General features: G+C 36.6%; 1 protein-coding gene across 1 annotated transcript in view; it reads left to right on the top strand.

The window, feature by feature from the left end:
• Nucleotides 1-2,269: 2,269 nt before the first annotated feature.
• The window catches only part of LOC107575329 (nck-associated protein 1-like), a gene marked incomplete at its 5' end in the record, with an annotated part of 22,914 nt that continues 2,443 nt past the window's right edge, over nt 2,270-22,740 (top strand). Inside the window, 21 exons of the mRNA XM_016261725.1 lie at nt 2,270-2,326; nt 2,413-2,555; nt 3,445-3,535; nt 3,862-3,902; nt 4,426-4,482; nt 4,583-4,679; nt 4,856-4,956; nt 5,347-5,479; nt 5,581-5,662; nt 6,047-6,105; nt 6,929-7,074; nt 11,060-11,192; nt 11,811-11,930; nt 12,256-12,395; nt 12,474-12,605; nt 13,204-13,422; nt 14,210-14,340; nt 14,689-14,786; nt 14,907-15,000; nt 16,713-16,795; nt 21,847-21,927. Coding sequence (XP_016117211.1) covers nt 2,270-2,326; nt 2,413-2,555; nt 3,445-3,535; nt 3,862-3,902; nt 4,426-4,482; nt 4,583-4,679; nt 4,856-4,956; nt 5,347-5,479; nt 5,581-5,662; nt 6,047-6,105; nt 6,929-7,074; nt 11,060-11,192; nt 11,811-11,930; nt 12,256-12,395; nt 12,474-12,605; nt 13,204-13,422; nt 14,210-14,340; nt 14,689-14,786; nt 14,907-15,000; nt 16,713-16,795; nt 21,847-21,927 — 2,238 coding nt within the window. The remainder of the gene's footprint in view (nt 2,327-2,412; nt 2,556-3,444; nt 3,536-3,861; nt 3,903-4,425; nt 4,483-4,582; nt 4,680-4,855; nt 4,957-5,346; nt 5,480-5,580; nt 5,663-6,046; nt 6,106-6,928; nt 7,075-11,059; nt 11,193-11,810; nt 11,931-12,255; nt 12,396-12,473; nt 12,606-13,203; nt 13,423-14,209; nt 14,341-14,688; nt 14,787-14,906; nt 15,001-16,712; nt 16,796-21,846; nt 21,928-22,740) is intronic.

Here is a 22,740-nt window from a genome sequence, read left to right as displayed (position 1 = left end):
TCTGGGGGGCCCACAAGTGCGTGGGCCCTTAGAATCGTCCTAACTTTCCCCCTGTCATGATCTCCAGCTGGAGTGCCCATGAGCTCCTCTAGAGGGCACTCCATTCTGTACCTTGCCATTCACTCAGGACTCCATTTCCCATAATCCTTTGCCCGGACTCATCAAGTGCATCACCTGTCTCTCATCAGATCTCATCATCAGTTCACAGCTGTCTCACATTAGTAGGACTATAAGAATAGCAAACACACTCTCTGTCATCGCTGGTGATTGAATGTTGTATAGTTCTTCCGGGGTTTCTAAGTTTCCGTGGTTCTAGTTGATCTGTTTCCTTGCCTTTGTGTTTTGATCCCTGGACTGTTTTCTTATTTATGATTGATTTGCTGCCCTGACCATTGCCTGATTAAATCCTAAAATAATAAATAGGATACCCCATAGCAGCATGTCCAGCAGTATCCAACATTTCTCAATCATGACCGTACTCAGCTAAATGTGACTATTAGCTTAACAGCTGTATTCCTTGCTATGCAATGTTACAGCATACAATGTTAAAATGTTCTACATTATGAACCTTAACCCAAAAACCTTTAACTTCATACACTTCATATAATTTCTATTACTACTACTACTACTGTTCCTACTAATAAAACAGATCTCTGGGGGGCCCACAAGTGCGTGGGCCCTTAGAATCGTCCTAACTTTCCCCCTGTCATGATCTCCAGCTGGAGTGCCCATGAGCTCCTCTAGAGGGCACTCCATTCTGTACCTTGCCATTCACTCAGGACTCCATTTCCCATAATCCTTTGCCCGGACTCATCAAGTGCATCACCTGTCTCTCATCAGATCTCATCATCAGTTCACAGCTGTCTCACATTAGTAGGACTATAAGAATAGCAAACACACTCTCTGTCATTGCTGGTGATTGAATGTTGTATAGTTCTTCCGGGGTTTCTAAGTTTCCGTGGTTCTAGTTTATCTGTTTCCTTGCCTTTGTGTTTTGATCCCTGGACTGTTTTCTTATTTATGATTGATTTGCTGCCCTGACCATTGCCTGATTATCTGGATTACTCTTTTGCCTTGCCACTGCCATCGTTGTTTGCTGTTGTTGACCACGCCTGTTTGACTACACTCTTATTAAAGCCTTGCAATTGGATCCCCACTTTGTTGTCATGCCTCCATCGTTACACCCCCCCTTAGCGGTGCCCCTGCAAACATGTATATTTATTACAACTTTAGTTGAACTTAAGCACTGCTTTGGCACAACTAAAATGCATTTTGTACAAAATTAGTTGTTCCAATCAGACTTTAAGTATACCAATTTATAATGTGCCACAAATACATTTAGTTATACTAAAGTACATACGAATAAACTGTGCTTAAGTATAATATTTTTTTTCACTAGGGAGTACAAGCTTAATTTGTAAGTTGCTTTGGATACAGGTGTGCAGAGTCTGTTTAAACTGAACACATATATGCTGTTTTCACTACCACCTTCCACCGCTGCTCAGATATGTTTATCTTCTGTCACTGTTTGCACCCGTGTTAATAAGATGCTATTTAGTGGTATTTAAAGTGGTGCAAACAGTGGCAACAGATAGACACTAAAGATAAAGTTAAAGTTGCAATAACCAAAAATGTCTATTAAATTAAATGTAAATGTATGTCTTAATTTGGGCCCTGACTTGTTTAAAGCTAGTCACAGTTTGCTAATACTTGACCTGACATTTTTTAAAAAGAGGCAATGTTATAATTAGAAAAAAAATACATAAATCACCAAGGATATCGCAGATATCCCCATACGACATCTGTGGATGTGCATAATTTTTCATGAGATACTGGAATATGACAAATGTGTTGGAATGTTACATCAGCCGGGTAAATATTTCAATATTACTGGCGCTAAACCTAAAAAGGTCCCACTAACCTTTGAAAATGCCCAGAAGCTAGCAACTGACTTCAGCACTTTAGTTGGGCATTTCTGAGGAAAAATATTGATAGATTAGTTGATGAAATGTTTGTGAGGCTTATGGCAGTGTGCCTTAATATTAGAGTTAAAAAAGTGTTTTGAAAAGCCACCACATTCCAAATTTGAACATTAACTTACTCATTAACTAATGCTTTCTAACAATGCATTTTTAATAAACTTGGTATGTAATACGACTGATTTATACTTTCATATATTTTCATTATTCTTGTTATCGTATCAGTATGTTCTATCTTAAATTAGTTTTTAATCAGTATTTATTTATTTATGCATATCTTTTCTCTTTAGGACCATGTTTATGAGTTGCTCAACACAATAGATGCCAGCCAGTGCTACTTTAACATAGTAAGTATGACTCTTGAAGACAAGATAGAAAATCAAAAGAGGCAGGAGATGCTTTTACATGAATCTGTGGTCATAATCCATTTCAGGCTGTAAATTTTGACTTCACCAAGAACTACCTGGACCTTATCGTCACCTACGCCTCAGTCATTTATATGTTGTCTCGCATCGATGACAAGAAGGCAATTGTCGGAATGTATAACTGTGCATATGAGTTCTCAAATGGAAACAGGTAACACACCATGTGACCACATTTTTAGACACAGTCACAGTGCTTTTGGACAGTTGTATGTACAAACATTCTCATAACAGTTCATAAGTATTTTATAGCTTGGTGGCAAACAAACTCACACAATTGCATATCATTTTCCTGTTTGGCATATTTGTAAATCTCATTAATTAGTTTTTGTGCAATCTGCTCTAAAGGTATCTGAATCTCTAAGGGTTAAGTTTGTCTGTTTGTCTTGTCCAAGAAAAAGAAAAAAACCTTTAAAGGAACAGTTCACCCAAAAATGTTAATTATGTCATAATTTACTCAATCCTGAATGACTTAGGCTACTTTCTTTTGTGGAACGTAAAAGAAGGTACTTTGAAGACTGTTGGTAACAAAGCTGTTTTGGTTATCAATGACTTCCATTGCATGAACGAAAAAAAAAAGTGTCTCAAATTATCTTTTTTTATGTTCCATAGTTTATGTTAGCCTAAATGTTTAAGTTTAATAAATGTTTGAATACATTTTATGTTGGATCAAATTAAATATTTCTTTCTAAAGCTACTATTTATAATGTCTACTTAATACTTTCTCATTTAACACAAAAATAGCATTAAATAATCTTTTGGGGGTGTTTTCACAGCCAAATGTAATTTGCATTTAATTAGATTAATGAATCGACACATTGTGTAATTAATTAGATTAACATTTTTAATCAACTGACAGCCCTAATCTAAATACATCCACATTATCAACTGGCTGGTATCTCTCTGTTTAAGCAGCCAAAATCCTTGGCTCAAAGACATAATACAAATGCAGAAAGATTTATGTGAGGGTAATAGAATATCAGAAATATATATAATAATACACTATATGATTGTGTGTGTGTGTGTGTTATAACTATGTGCAGTGATCCCTCATTCCCTCGACTTGGTCAGATGCTTATAGAGTACGGCCATCCCTGGAAAAAGCTTTCAGAGGAGTTTGGTCCCCACACCAAGGTCAGTCCCCTTTCGATACCATTTTAGATACCAAACATATTTCCATATGTTTAAATGTTGGTAACAAAATTATTTTATAGACAATTATATATACAAAATAATGTTCTTATGACATGCAAAATGAGTATTTTCAGTGTGCCCTTTCATCCTTTTATCAGCATCAGTCTTATTATAGTCTTGTGCTTAGCATGTACAGCCCAGTTTCTGTTTGCTGTGTAGCCATATTAAAGCGAAGTTAAAACCTAGTGAATATTGGATAGATTTAACTTAAGTATAGTCATTCTAGTCTTAAAGTGGTTAATATGAATAGCTGTGCTGTTGCTCAGTCTGTGACAGAGGCTCTCCTCTCACTGCTCATGGTGTATCCGCGGACTTAAATCCGATTGAGATGCTTAAACAGTCCATTCATGCTCAAAAACCCTCCAATGTGGCTGAATTAAAACAATTCTGCAAAGAAGAGTGGGCCAAAATTCCTCCACAGCGATGTGAAAGACTCATTGCCAGTTATCGCAAACACTTGATTGCAGTTGTTGCTGCAAAGCGTGGCACAACCAGTTATTAGATTTAGGGGGCAATTACTTTTTCACGTAGGGCCAGGCAGGTTTGGACAGTTTTTTTCCCTTAATAAAAGAAATCATCATTTAAAAACTGCATTTTGCATTTACTTGCATTATATTTGTGTAATATTAACATTTGTTTGATGATCTGAATCTTTAAGTGTGACAAATATGCAAAAAAATAAAAAAACAGGAAAGGGGCAAAAACCTTTTCACACCACTGTATCAATAGCCTGTCACTCAGTAAAGGAATGCTTCTTTAAGATTTTATCGTATTCACAGAATTATTTCTTATAATGTAAACAGTCTATCTTCACATTTGTTTATTTCCAGATACAGTAAGTGCATTCCTGACATCAAAGAATGTAAAGAGTATGTCATCATTAACTGGTGAGCATGTTAAGTATTCCAAATGTCCCAAATGGGCATCAAGCTTTTAATAGACTCCAGACTGCAGACTAAATGTTCACCCATCTCACGGGTTTTCCAGCGGGGCACTGCGGAGAGAGAAGCGCAACTTCCTGAGAAATGCCCTGAAGGAACTTACCAAAGTTTTGGAAGATGAACCTGCATTGCTTGGACCCAAGGTTTCAACTGGTCTTTTACTTTATTATTAGCAGTAGTAGTAGGTTTTTAAATTAATTAATTAATATTAGTTTTGCTATATTTAAATGCGAAATAATTGCAATAATGTAGTGTGGTAGGACACACATGAACTCAGATCTCTGTAGCATGAACTGAACAGTATATGTGCTTCCTATAGGCTTTGTTTGTGTTCATGGCGCTGTCGTTCTCCCGTGATGAAGTGCTCTGGCTTGCTGAGAACATCCCCAAAACCAAAACCCCGGAGGACTACGCAGATTCGTAAGTTTCACTGAGCTACAGTATGTGAGGAGCATTCCACAGTATTGAACTAAAACACAATCAATTTATTTTTCTTATTTCATTACTGTCACACAATAGTAAAATCTGTGATCAGACAAAAATGTAGTTTTTTTTTCTTTTACTTTCTTTTATTCTGCCTTTTAAGTTTTAAAGTAGTCAAAAATGCCTCTAACTGAAGAATCACACATTGTTACATTATCTTTGCTATGAAGGTTGCTATTACATTTTCTAAAATTAAAAGTGAAGCACTGGTGACTTTGTAAACTGGGAAAGACTATTATGGTAATATTCACTTCCCAGATTTTTGTGTGAAATGCACCATCACATGAACCTTTCATATGTTCATATGCTAAATGTTTTTTTGTACAGCCAGATGGCAGAGCTCCTCTACTACATGGAAAAGCTGCGCACTCTATTGGCTCAACACAGATATGTTATACAACGCTACCATCTTCAGTACTTGTCACAGTATGATGCTCTAGCGCTGAATGACACCATTCAGGTACTCCGGCACATGGCACCGCTCACTGAAGGACAAAAAATGTTCTGCATTGCTATAAGAAGGTTTGCAGTTTTGCTTTATTTTCTATCTTCTCATTTCAGGGAATGTACGTCTGTCCGGAGGAAGAATCAGTTCTTATGTCGTCATTTGTCTCAACTCTGTCTGCAATGAGTCTCAAGCACTGTGAGTTCTCGTTCTGATTTCTCTAAACAGGCTGTATACTCTGCACAGGTAGCGGCAGTACAGCGTTTTTAGGGAGTGTTGTGACTGCTTAATTGGGTTGGATTTGTTTGGGTTTGTAAACTCTGAAATTAGAGTTTGTTCTATTAGCTTTGTGCAGCTGGCCTCTGGAAAAAGTATATTTTGTAAATAGTATTGTGGTTTGTTTGTATGTGTGGTTTAAGGTACACTTCATATTTGAGAAATAGATATGATATGATTGAAGTAAATATTGCTCAACTGTCATCTTACAGCATCTTTGATAAAAATTTGTAGCATGAATTCAAAAACAATTGTTACATACAAATGTATTTGCTTTCTTAATACTCTGGTGATCTTTTTATACAGTGGATGCAGGAGAAGAGTTTGACCTGAAACCATTCAGACTGGACTGGTTAAGACTGCAGGTATGGCTTAAGCAAAACTGAATTCATTTGAAGCCTAAATAAGAAAGGAAAACAGGCAAAAATGACCGTTGGACACACGCTTTCATTCATTTACTGTGGCTGAAGTTGAAATGTCCTGAATACTTTTTAAATGAAAATATGAGGGGAGCTTGTTCATCTAATCAATAAGATCTCACAGAAGAATACAGTAGGAAAATGCTTACCTCACTACCATTTTTTTCAGATTTTTTAAAACATCTGTATCGTTACTGCTACATTTTGAACCATGTTTCTTTATTTAATTACAGCACATCAAATTTACCTATATCACCCACTGGGAAACCAAACAGGGCTAGTTTTTAACCCAGCTAGAAAAAAGTAGTTTTGTGTTTCTTTATTATTATTATTATTATTATAGCAATTTATTTAGCAATTTAAAGTAATTTTTCTTTAAAACTTAGTCTTTCTTTCAATTTTGCACATAATGTATAACATAGAATACATAGATACATTCACTATGTTTGTTTTCATGGCTTTCAATTTGCACACTTGGAGGACAACATTGGGTAGGATGGAATAATGTGTCAGTGTTCTTTTCAGTAAAATAAAGATGATTACATCTGATTATTCGAAGAAATAATCAGCCAGTTAATCAATTAGCAAAATAATCTTTACTTGCAGCCATATTTTGTATAAACATGTCTGCCAAATGAATAAATGCAAGAAGTACACACTCAACCAGACTATAGTATCCATTATTTCTCTAAGATGCAATCACAATAATCCATCAAAAGTTATGCCAACCATTACAGATCTGATGACCCAATGTTTTTGCATTCATCAGGCTTACACCAGTATTGGTAAAGCTCCTCTGTCACTCAAGGACTACCCTGAGCTTGCCACGGTCATGAACATGGCCCAGTTTCACACTAGGATGATGGACAATGTGAATGAACTCCTCTGTGAGACGGCTGATCTCTCTATCCTCTGGTGAGTCACTTCTGAGTCATTGAGTGAAGCTGTGACATTAATACAGATTTACATTTGTGTTTTGTGGTGTAAGGATCATCCACACGTTAAAAATAAATAGTTTTGCTGAATTCGCTTTTTTTTGTTCTGTATAAAGAAATTTTTTTTTGGGAGGGGGGGGGGGGGGTCTGTCAGTCTCTAAAATGACTAAAAGCACATCTAATTATCATAACAGTTTCTATATGACCCACAGTCTACATTTTAAAGGCCAGATTTACTAAACGGGGCAAATTAGCATTAGAGCTCATTTCCATAAAAGCTCAGATGGGAGGGGGAAATTCTGCGTGTGATTTACTGATAATACACACATTAAAGTCACCATGAAATCAAAATGGAAAATTCTTGTTTTTTAATGGAATACTGTAGTGTTTATTATAAATAATTTATCCGTGCACTTCATTATTTTTTAAAAAATTCATGTGCCCTCATAATCTTTAATCAAAATCGTTAACCTCTCCTCCCCCTCAAAACGACTCATCTTCTCTTCAGGTCTCGAGCTTTGGCGCAAGGGTGGAGCTAGTGATGTGAGGGGTAAACGCTGGGATAAATGACAGGGGGAAAAGCTAAAGCTGATGCTTCACTTTATAGCACTGACTCCAGTCACGAGGAAGTACGTTACCCCTAAACATTGAAAAGATATTAGGATATTACGACAACATTACTCTTAGGATATCGCAAACTAATTTTTTTCATGAATATGACTTAACCTGATGGAGGACGCGCTCAGTCATTCAGGCAATCTCTCTCTCGCGCGCGCACGTGCGCTGTTAGGCATGTTTTGTACTGTTATAAATAAATAAAATATATAAATAATAATAAATAAAACATTTATTCATGCTTGGGTGTCGGCTGTGAATCCAGTGGAGATAAATCCCCCACCACTAACTGCAAACTGGTATTCAGATCTGCCTCCATTTTGTTTGCAACGCCCCACCTTCCAACGATCCAATCAATTCCCGAAGGACGAAATCAAGTCCCGCCCTCTCATTTCAGATGCAGTTTCACTCGGATAAATGTCACAGTAGAGAAGAAAAGACAATCGCAACTTCCGTTTCATGCCGACTTTAAAGAACACAGACGCCGCCAGATAATTTCCATAATGACCAGTGCAATCTACCAAGAGCAGCGCAAATTACCGCCTGCTTTAAGACATGCTTTTTTGGGCGTTAAATAATGGTGCAAATACCAGTAATTTGACAAGCACAAACATTAGTAAATTGCATTGCGTGATTCCTTTTAATACTTGCCCGGAGACGTGCACAGACATTTTTAGGGGCAGGGGCTCAAGTGGAAAAAAGGGCACTTCTCATATTTATTTTAATTTTTTGTCTAAACTAAATATTAAATATATTAGGGGTGTGCGATATTGACAAAAAAATATATCTCAATATTTTCTGGGATTTTATCAATAACGATAATTAGACGATATTTTGCTGAGTGTGTTATTGTGCTGATATCTTAAGGACTACCGTGTACAGCTGACTCCTAAAGTTTTTGATATTCTCCATATTCTGTGCGGTGATCAGTTTACAGCAGTGATGTAAATTAATATTTTCCAATAAGTTTAAGTTGATTTTTACTTTTTATGGGCATTTTTACCTTCATAAAGCCATTTTGCTAAAAGTGTGCATAATCTTTTCAGTCAAATTCTTAAATTGAATCAGTCAATTAGAATAATAAGTCATTTGGGCTGTTGCAAATGAAATCAGTATTGACAAAATTAATCTTTGCAATGCAGAGGAAACATAGAAGCTGCGTCTGAAGTGACATTTAGATGCATTTACACACTGTTTAATGCAGGACATGAATGCATTTAACCTGCAGTTACAAATGCATTAATACTGTTTTAATATTTTAAACATAAAACATTGAATACTGATATTTGAAATTATAAAAAAGAAAAGAAAAGATACTTTAAATGTGAAATTAAAACTGCCAGTAGGTGGCAGCAAGTCACTGTTAATGAGTGAGTCATTGCGATTGCACCGAATCATTTAAACGCGTGATTCATTGTTGTATTGAACGCAAACAGCATCATGTTGCTCAGAGACGCAAATTGGAATTATATTTGTTGGTGAAATAGAGTAAAACATACAATATTGTGTCTAAAACGTAAGTGTCTTAATATTAAATTCTTGTTTATTGAACTGATGTATAAAATCAAAATCACAGTTGTAATCATGCTGCTTTTTGGTGGAAAAAATGTCAGTCTTCACGTGATACTGATTAACTATAAGAAATTATATAAATATATACATTTCTGACCCCATATCTTGAATTTTGTGATCATTCTAAATGCATTTTGATAAACTGAATCATGCAGTGAAAGAATGCACACTGGTCTAACCTACTAGACTTCCTATTGCCTTAGCTAAACTTTAGCTAACTTACATGATAGCTCTCAACTTACAGGCTCTCTGCCTGTCTGTGATGTACATGTACCGATCATGCTACACTGCTGTGCTGTGCGCCTGCGTGAAGATGCGGAGGGGAGAAAGGCATCGGAACTCAACAGTCTCTCAACATTTCCTGATCTGACCTGATATCTTGATTTTTTATTTGTTTGACAGGGAAAGCTGTGCGCAAAACAGAAACACGCTCATACACACATATATACCGTACATATATATTAAAAAAAAATTTTTTTATTAAAAATGAAAAACTCCCCTGAAAAAAGGGCACTTGCTCTGGAGGAAGAAAAAGGGCAGGTGCTCAAGCCCCCTTTGATGTCTATATGTGCACGTGCCTGTATTCCCCTCCCATAAATTTTGTGTCTGAAAGAGAAACAGTAAGTTCAGGTGCAAAAACAACTATGTCCATGCCTTTTCAGCGATAATTCTTCATTGCACATCTTTAGTAAATCCTGACAATACTATTTTAACGCCAAAAGATGTTTTGCACTGGCACAAGCTGCTAGTAAATCTGGCCCCTAATCTTCTAAAATAATGTGATAGGCTTGAGTGACATCTGTTTTGTTATTCACAGATAATCTTCCCCTCTGCAGATACTTTGAAATAGAGTCCAAAATTGTATTAACCACACAAATGCTACATTGACACCATTTGACCCCAAACTGTGTTGGTTCTTGCATGTTTCCATTGAGGTTAATGATATTTCAGAGCTATAGGTGTAATGATGAGTCAATGGAGTGAGGATCCCTTTGCAGCTTTTAATAAATCTAGACACAGTCGTACAGGCAATGGTCGATAAACAGTAACAGGGTATCAGAGATGAGACAAAGGCAGAGTAACAAGACAGGCGAGTGATCGGGGCTGGCAGCAAGCAGAGTAAACAACAGTCCAAAAAAACAGGGCAAAAGAGTCAAAAGGCAGGCAGCGGAGAATCCAAAAACGAGAGAAACAATCCAGGGTCAAACACAGTAATCCAACAGAGAATATGATAACGCTCAGAAATGTCAGCCGGCGCAAAAACAAGACTGCGAAGAGTGAGTGTGAGACAGAGGCTTAAGTAGTCCCATAAACAAGCATCAGGTGTGCTCGTAATTAAAGTCAGGTACGGGGTGATGGGAAATGGAGTTTGAGGGGAAGAGTCAATACTCGGGTGATGGCGACCTCTGGTGATGATCAGGGGGAACCACAGAGGCCGGATTCGTTACAATAGGTTTCAAATGCCAATCAGAGGAGAAGATTTTGTCTAATGATTTGTCACACAGAAGATCATATTGAGACCATGAATATGGAGTGTGCTCCACAGAAAAATGCTTTTCTTTAGGGACTAATTTAACCACAAATACATACAGTAGACTGTTACACAGTACACAGTACACCATTCTCAATTCATATGGTTAAAGTTACCATGACCAAATCAAGCAAGTGATATTTTTATTATCATTCCCAACTGTTGAAGTTTGCATCATCTGTAAGTCTTAAAAAATATGCAGAGATACAGAAAATTATTTTGAGTTGACATGCCTGTAATGTTTCAGTTTCCACGCACGTGTGTTTGAGAAGCTGTTCTCTCAGAGCAGTGAGGATGTGTCCATGCAGCGCTACCTCACGGCTTTCCCGGTCATCTGTTCACACTTCAGTCAGCGTCTCCATATTCTCTGTCCAGAAGAGGTCAGTACTGTTAGCCTGGTTTACCAATCTATTAGACTTCTCTAATACGTATATAAGTAAGCTTGACCAGCTTGATCGTGCAAGACACTTTTTAGATATTCTTATTCTGTGAGCCATATGGGCCAACTGATTCACACCTTTACAGACAAAGTTAATTGCATCTGAGGGACTGTCACAATGTAAATGCACCTGACTAAAGATAACTGAAATACATATAATATTTCAGTACTGAACCACACATACTTTGACAGCATATCATTCGTAATGCCATTACTGGGTCGATTTCCTTGTTATTGTGACCACTATTTATGGAATCTATTATTGCCCTCAGACTGTCCAGGTATCCATCAAGCATCTTTTATTACGGACTTTGTGTTAAAAACATAAAAATTTGCTATCTTGTATCTCACAGCCCATTTGTGGAATCAAAAGGATTTTTTTCCAGTATCATCTAGATAATATATGCCACATTTAGTCCTAATGGCCAAATTTGTGGGGTTTTAATGAAATTTTACCGCAGATCATTTTCAAAGGAAAATCTGGAACACTATTTGCACTACTACTAAATGATGTTCTGTCATATGTTTCTTGTTAAATGCATGCTTGTGCATGGACTAGACTGAAGATATAGAGAATCAAAGCTTGAAGCTGTGTGTGACCTTTCTGGAGGAGATTTCCCGTCAGACGTGTACGGTTGTGCTGGAGATATGTGCTGAACAGTATAACCTACATGAGAAGGTACATTGCAAGGTTGGTTAAAACAGTCATGATTCAGTGTGACTTAAAGTCATGGGGATCAACCAACATAAAACCTAATTAAAATTAATAATTAAAGGGATCTGGATTTAGGCTTAAGATATAATATCAGATATCGATATCTTTGTATGAATATTATAGAGTGGACAGGCATTCTGCAGAAGAAAAAAAAGCTTTATGAAGAGCAAATGGTTTTTAAAAGGAAAAAAAACAGACAAGAAAGTAAAACCATTGTAGGATACTGTATCATCTACACTCACAGTCATAAGCATGCAGTGTTTTTCAGCTGTGTTGTGCTGTGTTTTAGTTATTGCCCAAACACAGTGCTGAGACCATCAGTACAGCACGCAATAAAAAACTGAAGAAGTCGTTACCAAAGAAAGCAGACGTGCCTAAAGAGAAACCAGGGACGGAAAGCCTCAGGAAGGACAAAGTCATCGTCACAAAGTATGTATAATCTTGCAGTATCATTATAATAACAGTTAGCTGTAGATATGAACACTCACTGGCTCTCTTCTCTTGTAGTCTGGATAAGATGCACCAGGCACTGACAGAACTGTGCACTTCCTACAGTATCTGTGCTGATTTCACTGTGTTCAAACACATCATTGTACCTGCTGAATTCCTGCTTGCACAGCTGGAGATCAGACTCAACAAGTATTGCTCATTTTTAAGTATTTACTATGAAACTGCACTGTTGACAAGATGAGTTTTTTCTCTCTCAGGTACACACTGTGTCTTAAAGGAATACCCCAAGTCCCCCCTTTTTTGAGATTGCAATGAAGCACTTACAATGGTAGTAAAAGCAGAATGAAGAAGTGTATCTTTTTAGGTGTTATGTTATCATGCAACGTTATAAAATTGGACATAACTTTACACAGAAAAGGTTTTCACACTAAAATCATGTTAACACGGATATTGTTCACGCCTTGTGGTTATTCTTATGAAGCTGTGTATTTTAACTCTTACAGATTGGCCCCATTCCCTTCCATTGTCACTCTAATCTAGACTTTAGCTTCGAAAACCATTTCTGTGGTAATCAACATTATGCCTCAAGATCAACTGTCAGTTGAGCTTAACTTGTTTTGAACACAGAATATTCCTTTAAAGGTTGTTTGAGAGAGAGTCAGCCTTCACAACTGTAAAATGTAAATGAAAAAGCATTCGCTAAAAACACACGAGTCTGATAAATCATTTATCATGCACTGCTTTGTTCATTCAGCATTACTGTGACCTAACAAATAGAGGTTTACAGGGTTATTGTGCAGATGGCCAATTATAACCAGAGAACTCACGAAATTGCCCGACCCTCTGACCTGCTGGCTGGGATTCAGGCATATGTTACAAGTCTGCACAGCCTCAGCTGCTACGTCAACATTGATGTCACAAGACTGGTAAAGAGCGTCTTGTTGCAGCAGATGCAACCGCTGGACTCATATGGAGCACAGACCATCACAACACTCTATACAAATTGGTGAGTCCTCATGAAAATGTATTAGCTTACAGGGCCATTCCTTCTAAGCTGAGACTTTCCCTCACTACCAATAGGCTGTGGATCAGTGACCACCTTTCATGAAATCAAACCAAACTGGTTCCACTCTGACCAAAGTGTGCATGTGCCCGGTGTACATGGATGCCATGTGTTGTTCACACAAATGCATGAATGAACTCAATAACATCCGAAAGTTTTTCCTGTACTCTTTTTACACAACTCGCTGCCACCAGTCTCTGCTCCTGACCTTCGTCCAGAGACAGCCATTCAGTTCATGTGCACATCAAGTGTGTCTGATAAGTCCTTAAAAGTGACACCAAAGCATTCACCCCTGGTGGCTGGCTGCAGTATAGTTAATAAACCCTGCGCTCTCCATCTAAACAAACTGGACATAAGCCAAACTAAAAACCAAATTGCACTTAAAATAATGTTTTTCCCAAAGATGCTTTATGTCGTTTTAGGTAGTTCTTATCATGCAGAGGTATGCTGTAGAGCTCGTTTTTCTAATTAGTTTGTTTTTAGTTAGTTATTTGATGCAGACTTGATGACAAGATGACAACCCCTATACCTGGGACATTTTGGCTTCACTTTTCTATAGTGGAAGGAAGCGGAGACGCGTCATCCATCTTTTTTTACAAAAAAGTGTGTCACTGAATCATAGAACACTTACATTTGTGCTGTTGTTCTAAATATCAGATTTGTGGTCTCTAATTTAAATGTGGTTAATGTGTTTAAATGTGTTCCTTGTTTAAATTGTTTCTGTTGTCAGGTTTCTGGAGGGTCTCTTGCGTCAGGCCAGCAGTGCTCTCATAGTCCACTGTCCTACCACACAGTGTTTTGTTAACCAGAATACTGAGAATGAGCAGAGCTTTCATGCTGAGGAATACTCTGACATTTGTGGTAAGCTGAAAATTAAGGTAATATTTCAGCTAAATAACTAAATATTGAATCTGAATATTTTATTTCACATTTTTAATGGCCTACTGGATCTGTATACGATTCATCTTAATTTTCATACATGTATCTAAAGCATTTGTTTCACATAATATTACATGCTTTTCTTATAATAATAATAATAATAATAATAATAATAATAATACAAAGTAATGTAATATGTGTGAAAAGATATTTAAATCATTCTGTATACAAGTCCACACTCCCTCTTTTTGTATTTACTTAAATTTGATTATTATTGTAAATGTATACATGGCAAAAGGCTTGTGATTTTATGGTGACATTTCTGTGTAGGTTTGCGATCGTTGGCTGAACTGATTGGCCCTTTTGGACTGAAGTTTTTAAATGAGAACCTCATGTGGCACATCATATCCCAAGTTGGAGAACTGAAGGTATGATGTCTTTCAAAATGAAGACATAATTCATCTTTTGACATAATTTACAAACATGGCTAATTAAATAGCTAATTAAAGTGCATAAATTATTGAATTAAATCATGTTGTCATTGTCAGAAACTTGTAAGTGACAACATGGATGCCCTGGTGCAAATGAGAGCTAACTATGACAATCCTGAAGCAATGAGTGACCTTCAAAAGAAACTGACAGGTACAATTATGGAGCCTAAACTTTCGAATTTCATTACTCAAGCTTAAATCTGTCAAGACTTAGAAACTTATATCCTACAACCCCAATTCCAGAGAAGTTGGGACGTTTTGTAAAATGCAATAAAATCAAGAATCTGTGATTTGTTAATTCTCTTTAACTTTAATTTAATTGACAAAAAGTACAAATAAAAGATTCACTGTCAAGTTTTCACTGACCAATGTAAATGTATTTTGTAAATATGAATACATTTGAATTTTGATGGCTGCAACACATTCCAAAAAAGTTGGGACAGAGGCAAAATAAAAGTGAAAAGGTTATAGAATATCCATGTTAAACAGTTTTGAAACAGTTCACAGTAAGCAGGTGAATTGGTAATAGGTCAAGGTATCATGTTCGGGTATAAAATGGGAGCATCTCAGTCTTTGCAAGCAAAGCTGGATCATGGCTCATCACTTTGTGCTAAATTTCATGAGTACTGTCAAACAAATCAAAAATCACATTTCGCAATGCAAAACTGCAAAGAATGTAGGTCTTTCACCAAGTACCATACATCATATTGTGAAAAGACTACATGTAGGGCAAGGCAGGAAAGCTCAGTTGAATGTGCTTGACCTTTGAGCCCTCAGATGGCATTGCATAAGAAACCATCATGCTGCTGTGTTAAATATAGCCACATGGGCTCAGGTGTACTTCAGAAAACCACTGTCATTTACCACAGTCTGCTGCTGCATCAAGAAATGCAACGTGAATATCTGATACTCTAGGAGAAAGCTATACATCAATTCTATGCAGCGATGCTGCCAGGTTCTCTGGGCCAGAGCTCATCTTAGATAGTCAAAAAGACAGTGGAAAGGTGTGCTGTACTCAGATGAGTCCACATTTCAACTTGTTTCCGGGAAAAATGGATTTCGAGTTCTCAGTCCCAAAGACCAAAGGGACCATCCAGACTTTCATTAGCGACAGAAGCAAAAGCAAACGTCTGTCATGGTATGGGGTTGCATTGGTGCAAACAGCATGGGTGACTGGCATATGTGTGAATGTACTATTGACATGGAGGCATATATATCAGACAACAACAATCACAGACTGCTGAGCATCTGAAGCCTTGTTTCAGTATCCTTAATTCCCAAACAATGAAACATTGTAATTAAAAGGAAAGTTGATGTGACACAGTGTTAAACGTGCCACTGTCCAAACATTTTTTTTGGAGTGTGTTGCAGCGATCAAAATCAAAATTTGTTCATATATACAAAATACATTTACGTTGGTCAGTGAAAACTTTGGAAATCTTTTCTTTGTACTTTTGTCAATTAAATAAAAGTTAAAGAGAATAAACAAATCACAGATTCTTGTTTTTATTGCATCTTACAAAATGTCCCAACTTCTCTGGAATTGGGGTTGTACATAGTTGTCTGCAGTTTTTAACATTCTTCCTTTCAAAAATAATCACAACAGCTAATTTATTATTAAATATAAATAAATCACAAAACAAATAAAGTGTAACTTATTTGTTTTGTGATTAATAAAAAAAAATAAAAAAACAAATGAAATCTTTTCTTTCTTTTTTTCCATTAAAATGTATTCAAGCGTTATAAGCTGGGGGATGTTTTATTCATTCATAATACTCTTTTTCTCTTATTTTTATATTAAAATGAATTAAAAGATGGCATATTTATATATATATATATATATACTTATTTATTTTTTATCAGGCAGTGAGAATGTTTTGAAGAGAATGACCATTGTTGGTGTGATTCTGTCATTTCGCTCCATGATCCAAGATGCTCTCGAGGAGGTGAATGTCTCTATTTATGTCTCATAATTAATGCTGAATTGGAACATTCATGCATTTGTCATTGTATGTGTAGCATCTTATAGTATATACAGTGGGTAAAATAAATATTGAACACATCGCCATTTTTCTCAGTAAATATATTTCTAAAGGAGCTGTTGACATGAAATTTTCACCAGATGTTGGTAACAACCCAAGTAATCCATACATACAAAAGAAAACAATACAAATAAGTTCAGAAATTAAGTTCTATGTTATAAAATGGAATGACCTAGGGGAAAAGTATTGAACACTTCTTTGTACAAAAGCCTTTGTTGGTAATGACAGCTTCAAGACGCCTCCTGTCTGGAGAAACTAGTCGTATGCATTGCTCAGGTGTGATTATGGCCCATTCTTCCACACAAACAGTCTTCAAATCTTGAAGGTTTCATGGGCCTTTTCTGTGAACTCTAATCTTTAGTTCTTTCCATAGACTTTCTATTGGATTCAAGTCAGATGATTGGCTGGACCATTCTAGCAGCTTTACTTTCTTTCTCTAAAACCAAATGAGAGTTTCCTTGGCTGTGTGTTTGGGATCATTGTCTCGCTGGAATGTCCCTCATTTCATCTTCATCATCCTGGTAGATGGCAGCAGATTTTTATCAAAAATGTCTCGGTACATTTTTCCATTCATCCTTCCTTTAATTATATGAATTTTGCCAGTGCTACACCATGATGTTTTGGGGTAATGTGCAGTGCCATTTGACCTCCAAACATGGTGTGTATTATGGCATCCAAAGAGTACAATGTTTGTCTCATCTGACCAGACTATATTCTCCCAGTATTTAGCAGGCTTGTCTAAATGTTGAGCAGCAAATTTAGATGAGTTTCAACATGTTTTTTCTTCAGCAATACAGCCTTGCGCGGTGAGTGTGCATACAGGCCACGGCGGTTGAGTGCATTACTTATTGTACTTATTATTTTCTTTGAAACAATTGTACATGCTAATTCCAGGTCTTTCTAAAGCTCTCCACAAGTGATCTTTGGCCCTTGGACAACTCTTCTATAATAATAATAATAATAATAATAATACAAAGTAATGTAATATGTGTGAAAAGATATTTAAATCATTCTGTATACAAGTCCACACTCCCTCTTTTTGTATTTACTTAAATTTGATTATTATTGTAAATGTATACATGGCAAAAGGCTTGTGATTTTATGGTGACATTTCTGTGTAGGTTTGCGATCGTTGGCTGAACTGATTGGCCCTTTTGGACTGAAGTTTTTAAATGAGAACCTCATGTGGCACATCATATCCCAAGTTGGAGAACTGAAGGTATTCAAAATGTCAAAATGAAGACATAATTCATCTTTTGACATAATTTACAAACATGGCTAATTAAATAGCTAATTAAAGTTATTGAATTATTGAATTAAATCATGTTGTCATTGTCAGAAACTTGTAAGTGACAACATGGATGCCCTGGTGCAAATGAGAGCTAACTATGACAATCCTGAAGCAATGAGTGACCTTCAAAAGAAACTGACAGGTACAATTATGGAGCCTAAACTTTCGAATTTCATTACTCAAGCTTAAATCTGTCAAGACTTAGAAACTTATATCCTACAACCCCAATTCCAGAGAAGTTGGGACGTTTTGTAAAATGCAATAAAATCAAGAATCTGTGATTTGTTAATTCTCTTTAACTTTAATTTAATTGACAAAAAGTACAAATAAAAGATTCACTGTCAAGTTTTCACTGACCAATGTAAATGTATTTTGTAAATATGAATACATTTGAATTTTGATGGCTGCAACACATTCCAAAAAAGTTGGGACAGAGGCAAAATAAAAGTGAAAAGGTTATAGAATATCCATGTTAAACAGTTTTGAAACAGTTCACAGTAAGCAGGTGAATTGGTAATAGGTCAAGGTATCATGTTCGGGTATAAAATGGGAGCATCTCAGTCTTTGCAAGCAAAGCTGGATCATGGCTCATCACTTTGTGCTAAATTTCATGAGTACTGTCAAACAAATCAAAAATCACATTTCGCAATGCAAAACTGCAAAGAATGTAGGTCTTTCACCAAGTACCATACATCATATTGTGAAAAGACTACATGTAGGGCAAGGCAGGAAAGCTCAGTTGAATGTGCTTGACCTTTGAGCCCTCAGATGGCATTGCATAAGAAACCATCATGCTGCTGTGTTAAATATAGCCACATGGGCTCAGGTGTACTTCAGAAAACCACTGTCATTTACCACAGTCTGCTGCTGCATCAAGAAATGCAACGTGAATATCTGATACTCTAGGAGAAAGCTATACATCAATTCTATGCAGCGATGCTGCCAGGTTCTCTGGGCCAGAGCTCATCTTAGATAGTCAAAAAGACAGTGGAAAGGTGTGCTGTACTCAGATGAGTCCACATTTCAACTTGTTTCCGGGAAAAATGGATTTCGAGTTCTCAGTCCCAAAGACCAAAGGGACCATCCAGACTTTCATTAGCGACAGAAGCAAAAGCAAACGTCTGTCATGGTATGGGGTTGCATTGGTGCAAACAGCATGGGTGACTGGCATATGTGTGAATGTACTATTGACATGGAGGCATATATATCAGACAACAACAATCACAGACTGCTGAGCATCTGAAGCCTTGTTTCAGTATCCTTAATTCCCAAACAATGAAACATTGTAATTAAAAGGAAAGTTGATGTGACACAGTGTTAAACGTGCCACTGTCCAAACATTTTTTTTGGAGTGTGTTGCAGCGATCAAAATCAAAATTTGTTCATATATACAAAATACATTTACGTTGGTCAGTGAAAACTTTGGAAATCTTTTCTTTGTACTTTTGTCAATTAAATAAAAGTTAAAGAGAATAAACAAATCACAGATTCTTGTTTTTATTGCATCTTACAAAATGTCCCAACTTCTCTGGAATTGGGGTTGTACATAGTTGTCTGCAGTTTTTAACATTCTTCCTTTCAAAAATAATCACAACAGCTAATTTATTATTAAATATAAATAAATCACAAAACAAATAAAGTGTAACTTATTTGTTTTGTGATTAATAAAAAAAAATAAAAAAACAAATGAAATCTTTTCTTTCTTTTTTTCCATTAAAATGTATTCAAGCGTTATAAGCTGGGGGATGTTTTATTCATTCATAATACTCTTTTTCTCTTATTTTTATATTAAAATGAATTAAAAGATGGCATATTTATATATATATATATATATACTTATTTATTTTTTATCAGGCAGTGAGAATGTTTTGAAGAGAATGACCATTGTTGGTGTGATTCTGTCATTTCGCTCCATGATCCAAGATGCTCTCGAGGAGGTGAATGTCTCTATTTATGTCTCATAATTAATGCTGAATTGGAACATTCATGCATTTGTCATTGTATGTGTAGCATCTTATAGTATATACAGTGGGTAAAATAAATATTGAACACATCGCCATTTTTCTCAGTAAATATATTTCTAAAGGAGCTGTTGACATGAAATTTTCACCAGATGTTGGTAACAACCCAAGTAATCCATACATACAAAAGAAAACAATACAAATAAGTTCAGAAATTAAGTTCTATGTTATAAAATGGAATGACCTAGGGGAAAAGTATTGAACACTTCTTTGTACAAAAGCCTTTGTTGGTAATGACAGCTTCAAGACGCCTCCTGTCTGGAGAAACTAGTCGTATGCATTGCTCAGGTGTGATTATGGCCCATTCTTCCACACAAACAGTCTTCAAATCTTGAAGGTTTCATGGGCCTTTTCTGTGAACTCTAATCTTTAGTTCTTTCCATAGACTTTCTATTGGATTCAAGTCAGATGATTGGCTGGACCATTCTAGCAGCTTTACTTTCTTTCTCTAAAACCAAATGAGAGTTTCCTTGGCTGTGTGTTTGGGATCATTGTCTCGCTGGAATGTCCCTCATTTCATCTTCATCATCCTGGTAGATGGCAGCAGATTTTTATCAAAAATGTCTCGGTACATTTTTCCATTCATCCTTCCTTTAATTATATGAATTTTGCCAGTGCTACACCATGATGTTTTGGGGTAATGTGCAGTGCCATTTGACCTCCAAACATGGTGTGTATTATGGCATCCAAAGAGTACAATGTTTGTCTCATCTGACCAGACTATATTCTCCCAGTATTTAGCAGGCTTGTCTAAATGTTGAGCAGCAAATTTAGATGAGTTTCAACATGTTTTTTCTTCAGCAATACAGCCTTGCGCGGTGAGTGTGCATACAGGCCACGGCGGTTGAGTGCATTACTTATTGTACTTATTATTTTCTTTGAAACAATTGTACATGCTAATTCCAGGTCTTTCTAAAGCTCTCCACAAGTGATCTTTGGCCCTTGGACAACTCTTCTGATAATTATATTCACTCCTCTGTCAGACATCCTGCGAGGAGCTCCTGGTCGTGGCCAGTTTATGGTGAAATGATGTTCTTTCCACTTCCAGATTATGGCCCCAACAGTGCTCTCTGGAACATTCAGAAGTATAGAAATCCTTCTGTAACCAATGCCATCAGTATGTTTTGTAACAATAAGGTTGCGAAGGTCTTGAGAAAGCTATTTGCTTTCACCCATCATGAAATGTTCCTTGTGTGACACGTTGGTCATGAGACACCTTTTTCTAGGCCATCAGTTGGGACTGAACCAACTAATGTTTATTTCCATCGACAAGGGGCAGGATTGCTTTCTAATTACTGATAGATTTCAGCTGGTGTCTTGGCTTTCCATGCCTTTTTGCACCTCCCTTTCTTCATGTGTTCAGTACTTTTTCCCTGTGTCATTCTGCTTTATTACACAGAACTTAATTTCTTTGCTTTCTTTGTATGTATGGATTACTTGGATTGTTACCAACATCTGGTGAAAATTGCATGTCAATAGCACCTTTAGAAATATTTTTACTGAGAAAAATGGTGATGTGTTCAATACATATTTTACCCGCTGTAAATCATAATAAATGCATAACAGTTTTTACATGTTAGAATGTACTGCCTGGTTTATGAGTGAGCACAGGACATAAGTCTACTGATCGTTTCCATCTGTAGATCATGGACAGACACTGCCCGTTTCTAATGAGACCCATCAAATGTCTAAAGGACTTCATCTACCCTGACGGTGACATCAAGGTCATAGGACATAGGACATCAAGGACATCAGTCACTGAGTCACTGCTACTGGAATAACATTTCTTCATTTAGCTTGTATCTGTCTGTAGGGAAGAGAGAAAGAGTAAACGCAAAACTTTGAACTTTGTGGGCTCTATCATACACCTGGCGCAATGTGGCGTCAGGCGCGACGCAAGTGTTTTTTGCTAGTTTCAGCCTGACGCAGTTATCATTTTCATATCCTGCACCACGTTGTTTAAATAGCAAATGCATTTGCGCCCATTTGTGTGCCCATGGGTGTGCTGGTCTGAAAATTAGGTGTGTTCAGGCGCATTGCTCGTGCGTTGCTATTTTGAGGCAACTGAAATAGACTGCACCATTGACCAACTAAAACCTAGTCTAAATTCAATGGCGCAGTAGTTTTTTTGTTATTTAAAGAGTGCGTTAGTAATATGCACCTATAGGCGGGTGCACAACGCGCATACACTCTGCTTATTACACACACAGGCCAGCAGCACACAAACATGTCAAATATTACAAATTACAGCAGAAATTAAAGTTTCATAGTTAAGTTTCATAACTGATTAATTTTACAACATTAATATTGGTGTTTCCTGTTTATTGTGAAGCTGCTTTGAAACTATGAGTATTGGATAAATCACTTCATAAATAAATGTGATTTGACTTGACAGAAATGTGTGACAAATTAAGTGCTTTTATTTAACATTTACATGTTGCTTTTTTTGTCATCACAAGAAATACCTCATTTCAAGACATTTCTATTTTTGGATTTTTTTTTTTTTTTTTTTTTTTTTTTGGGGGGGGGGCACCCGG

Source organism: Sinocyclocheilus grahami, unplaced genomic scaffold, assembly GCF_001515645.1.
Source record: "Sinocyclocheilus grahami isolate Dianchi unplaced genomic scaffold, SAMN03320097.WGS_v1.1 scaffold2574.1, whole genome shotgun sequence".
NCBI classification, from domain to species: Eukaryota; Metazoa; Chordata; class Actinopteri; order Cypriniformes; family Cyprinidae; genus Sinocyclocheilus; species Sinocyclocheilus grahami.
Note: the sequence above shows the minus strand (reverse complement) of the source record. Positions and strands in the feature narration are given on the sequence as shown.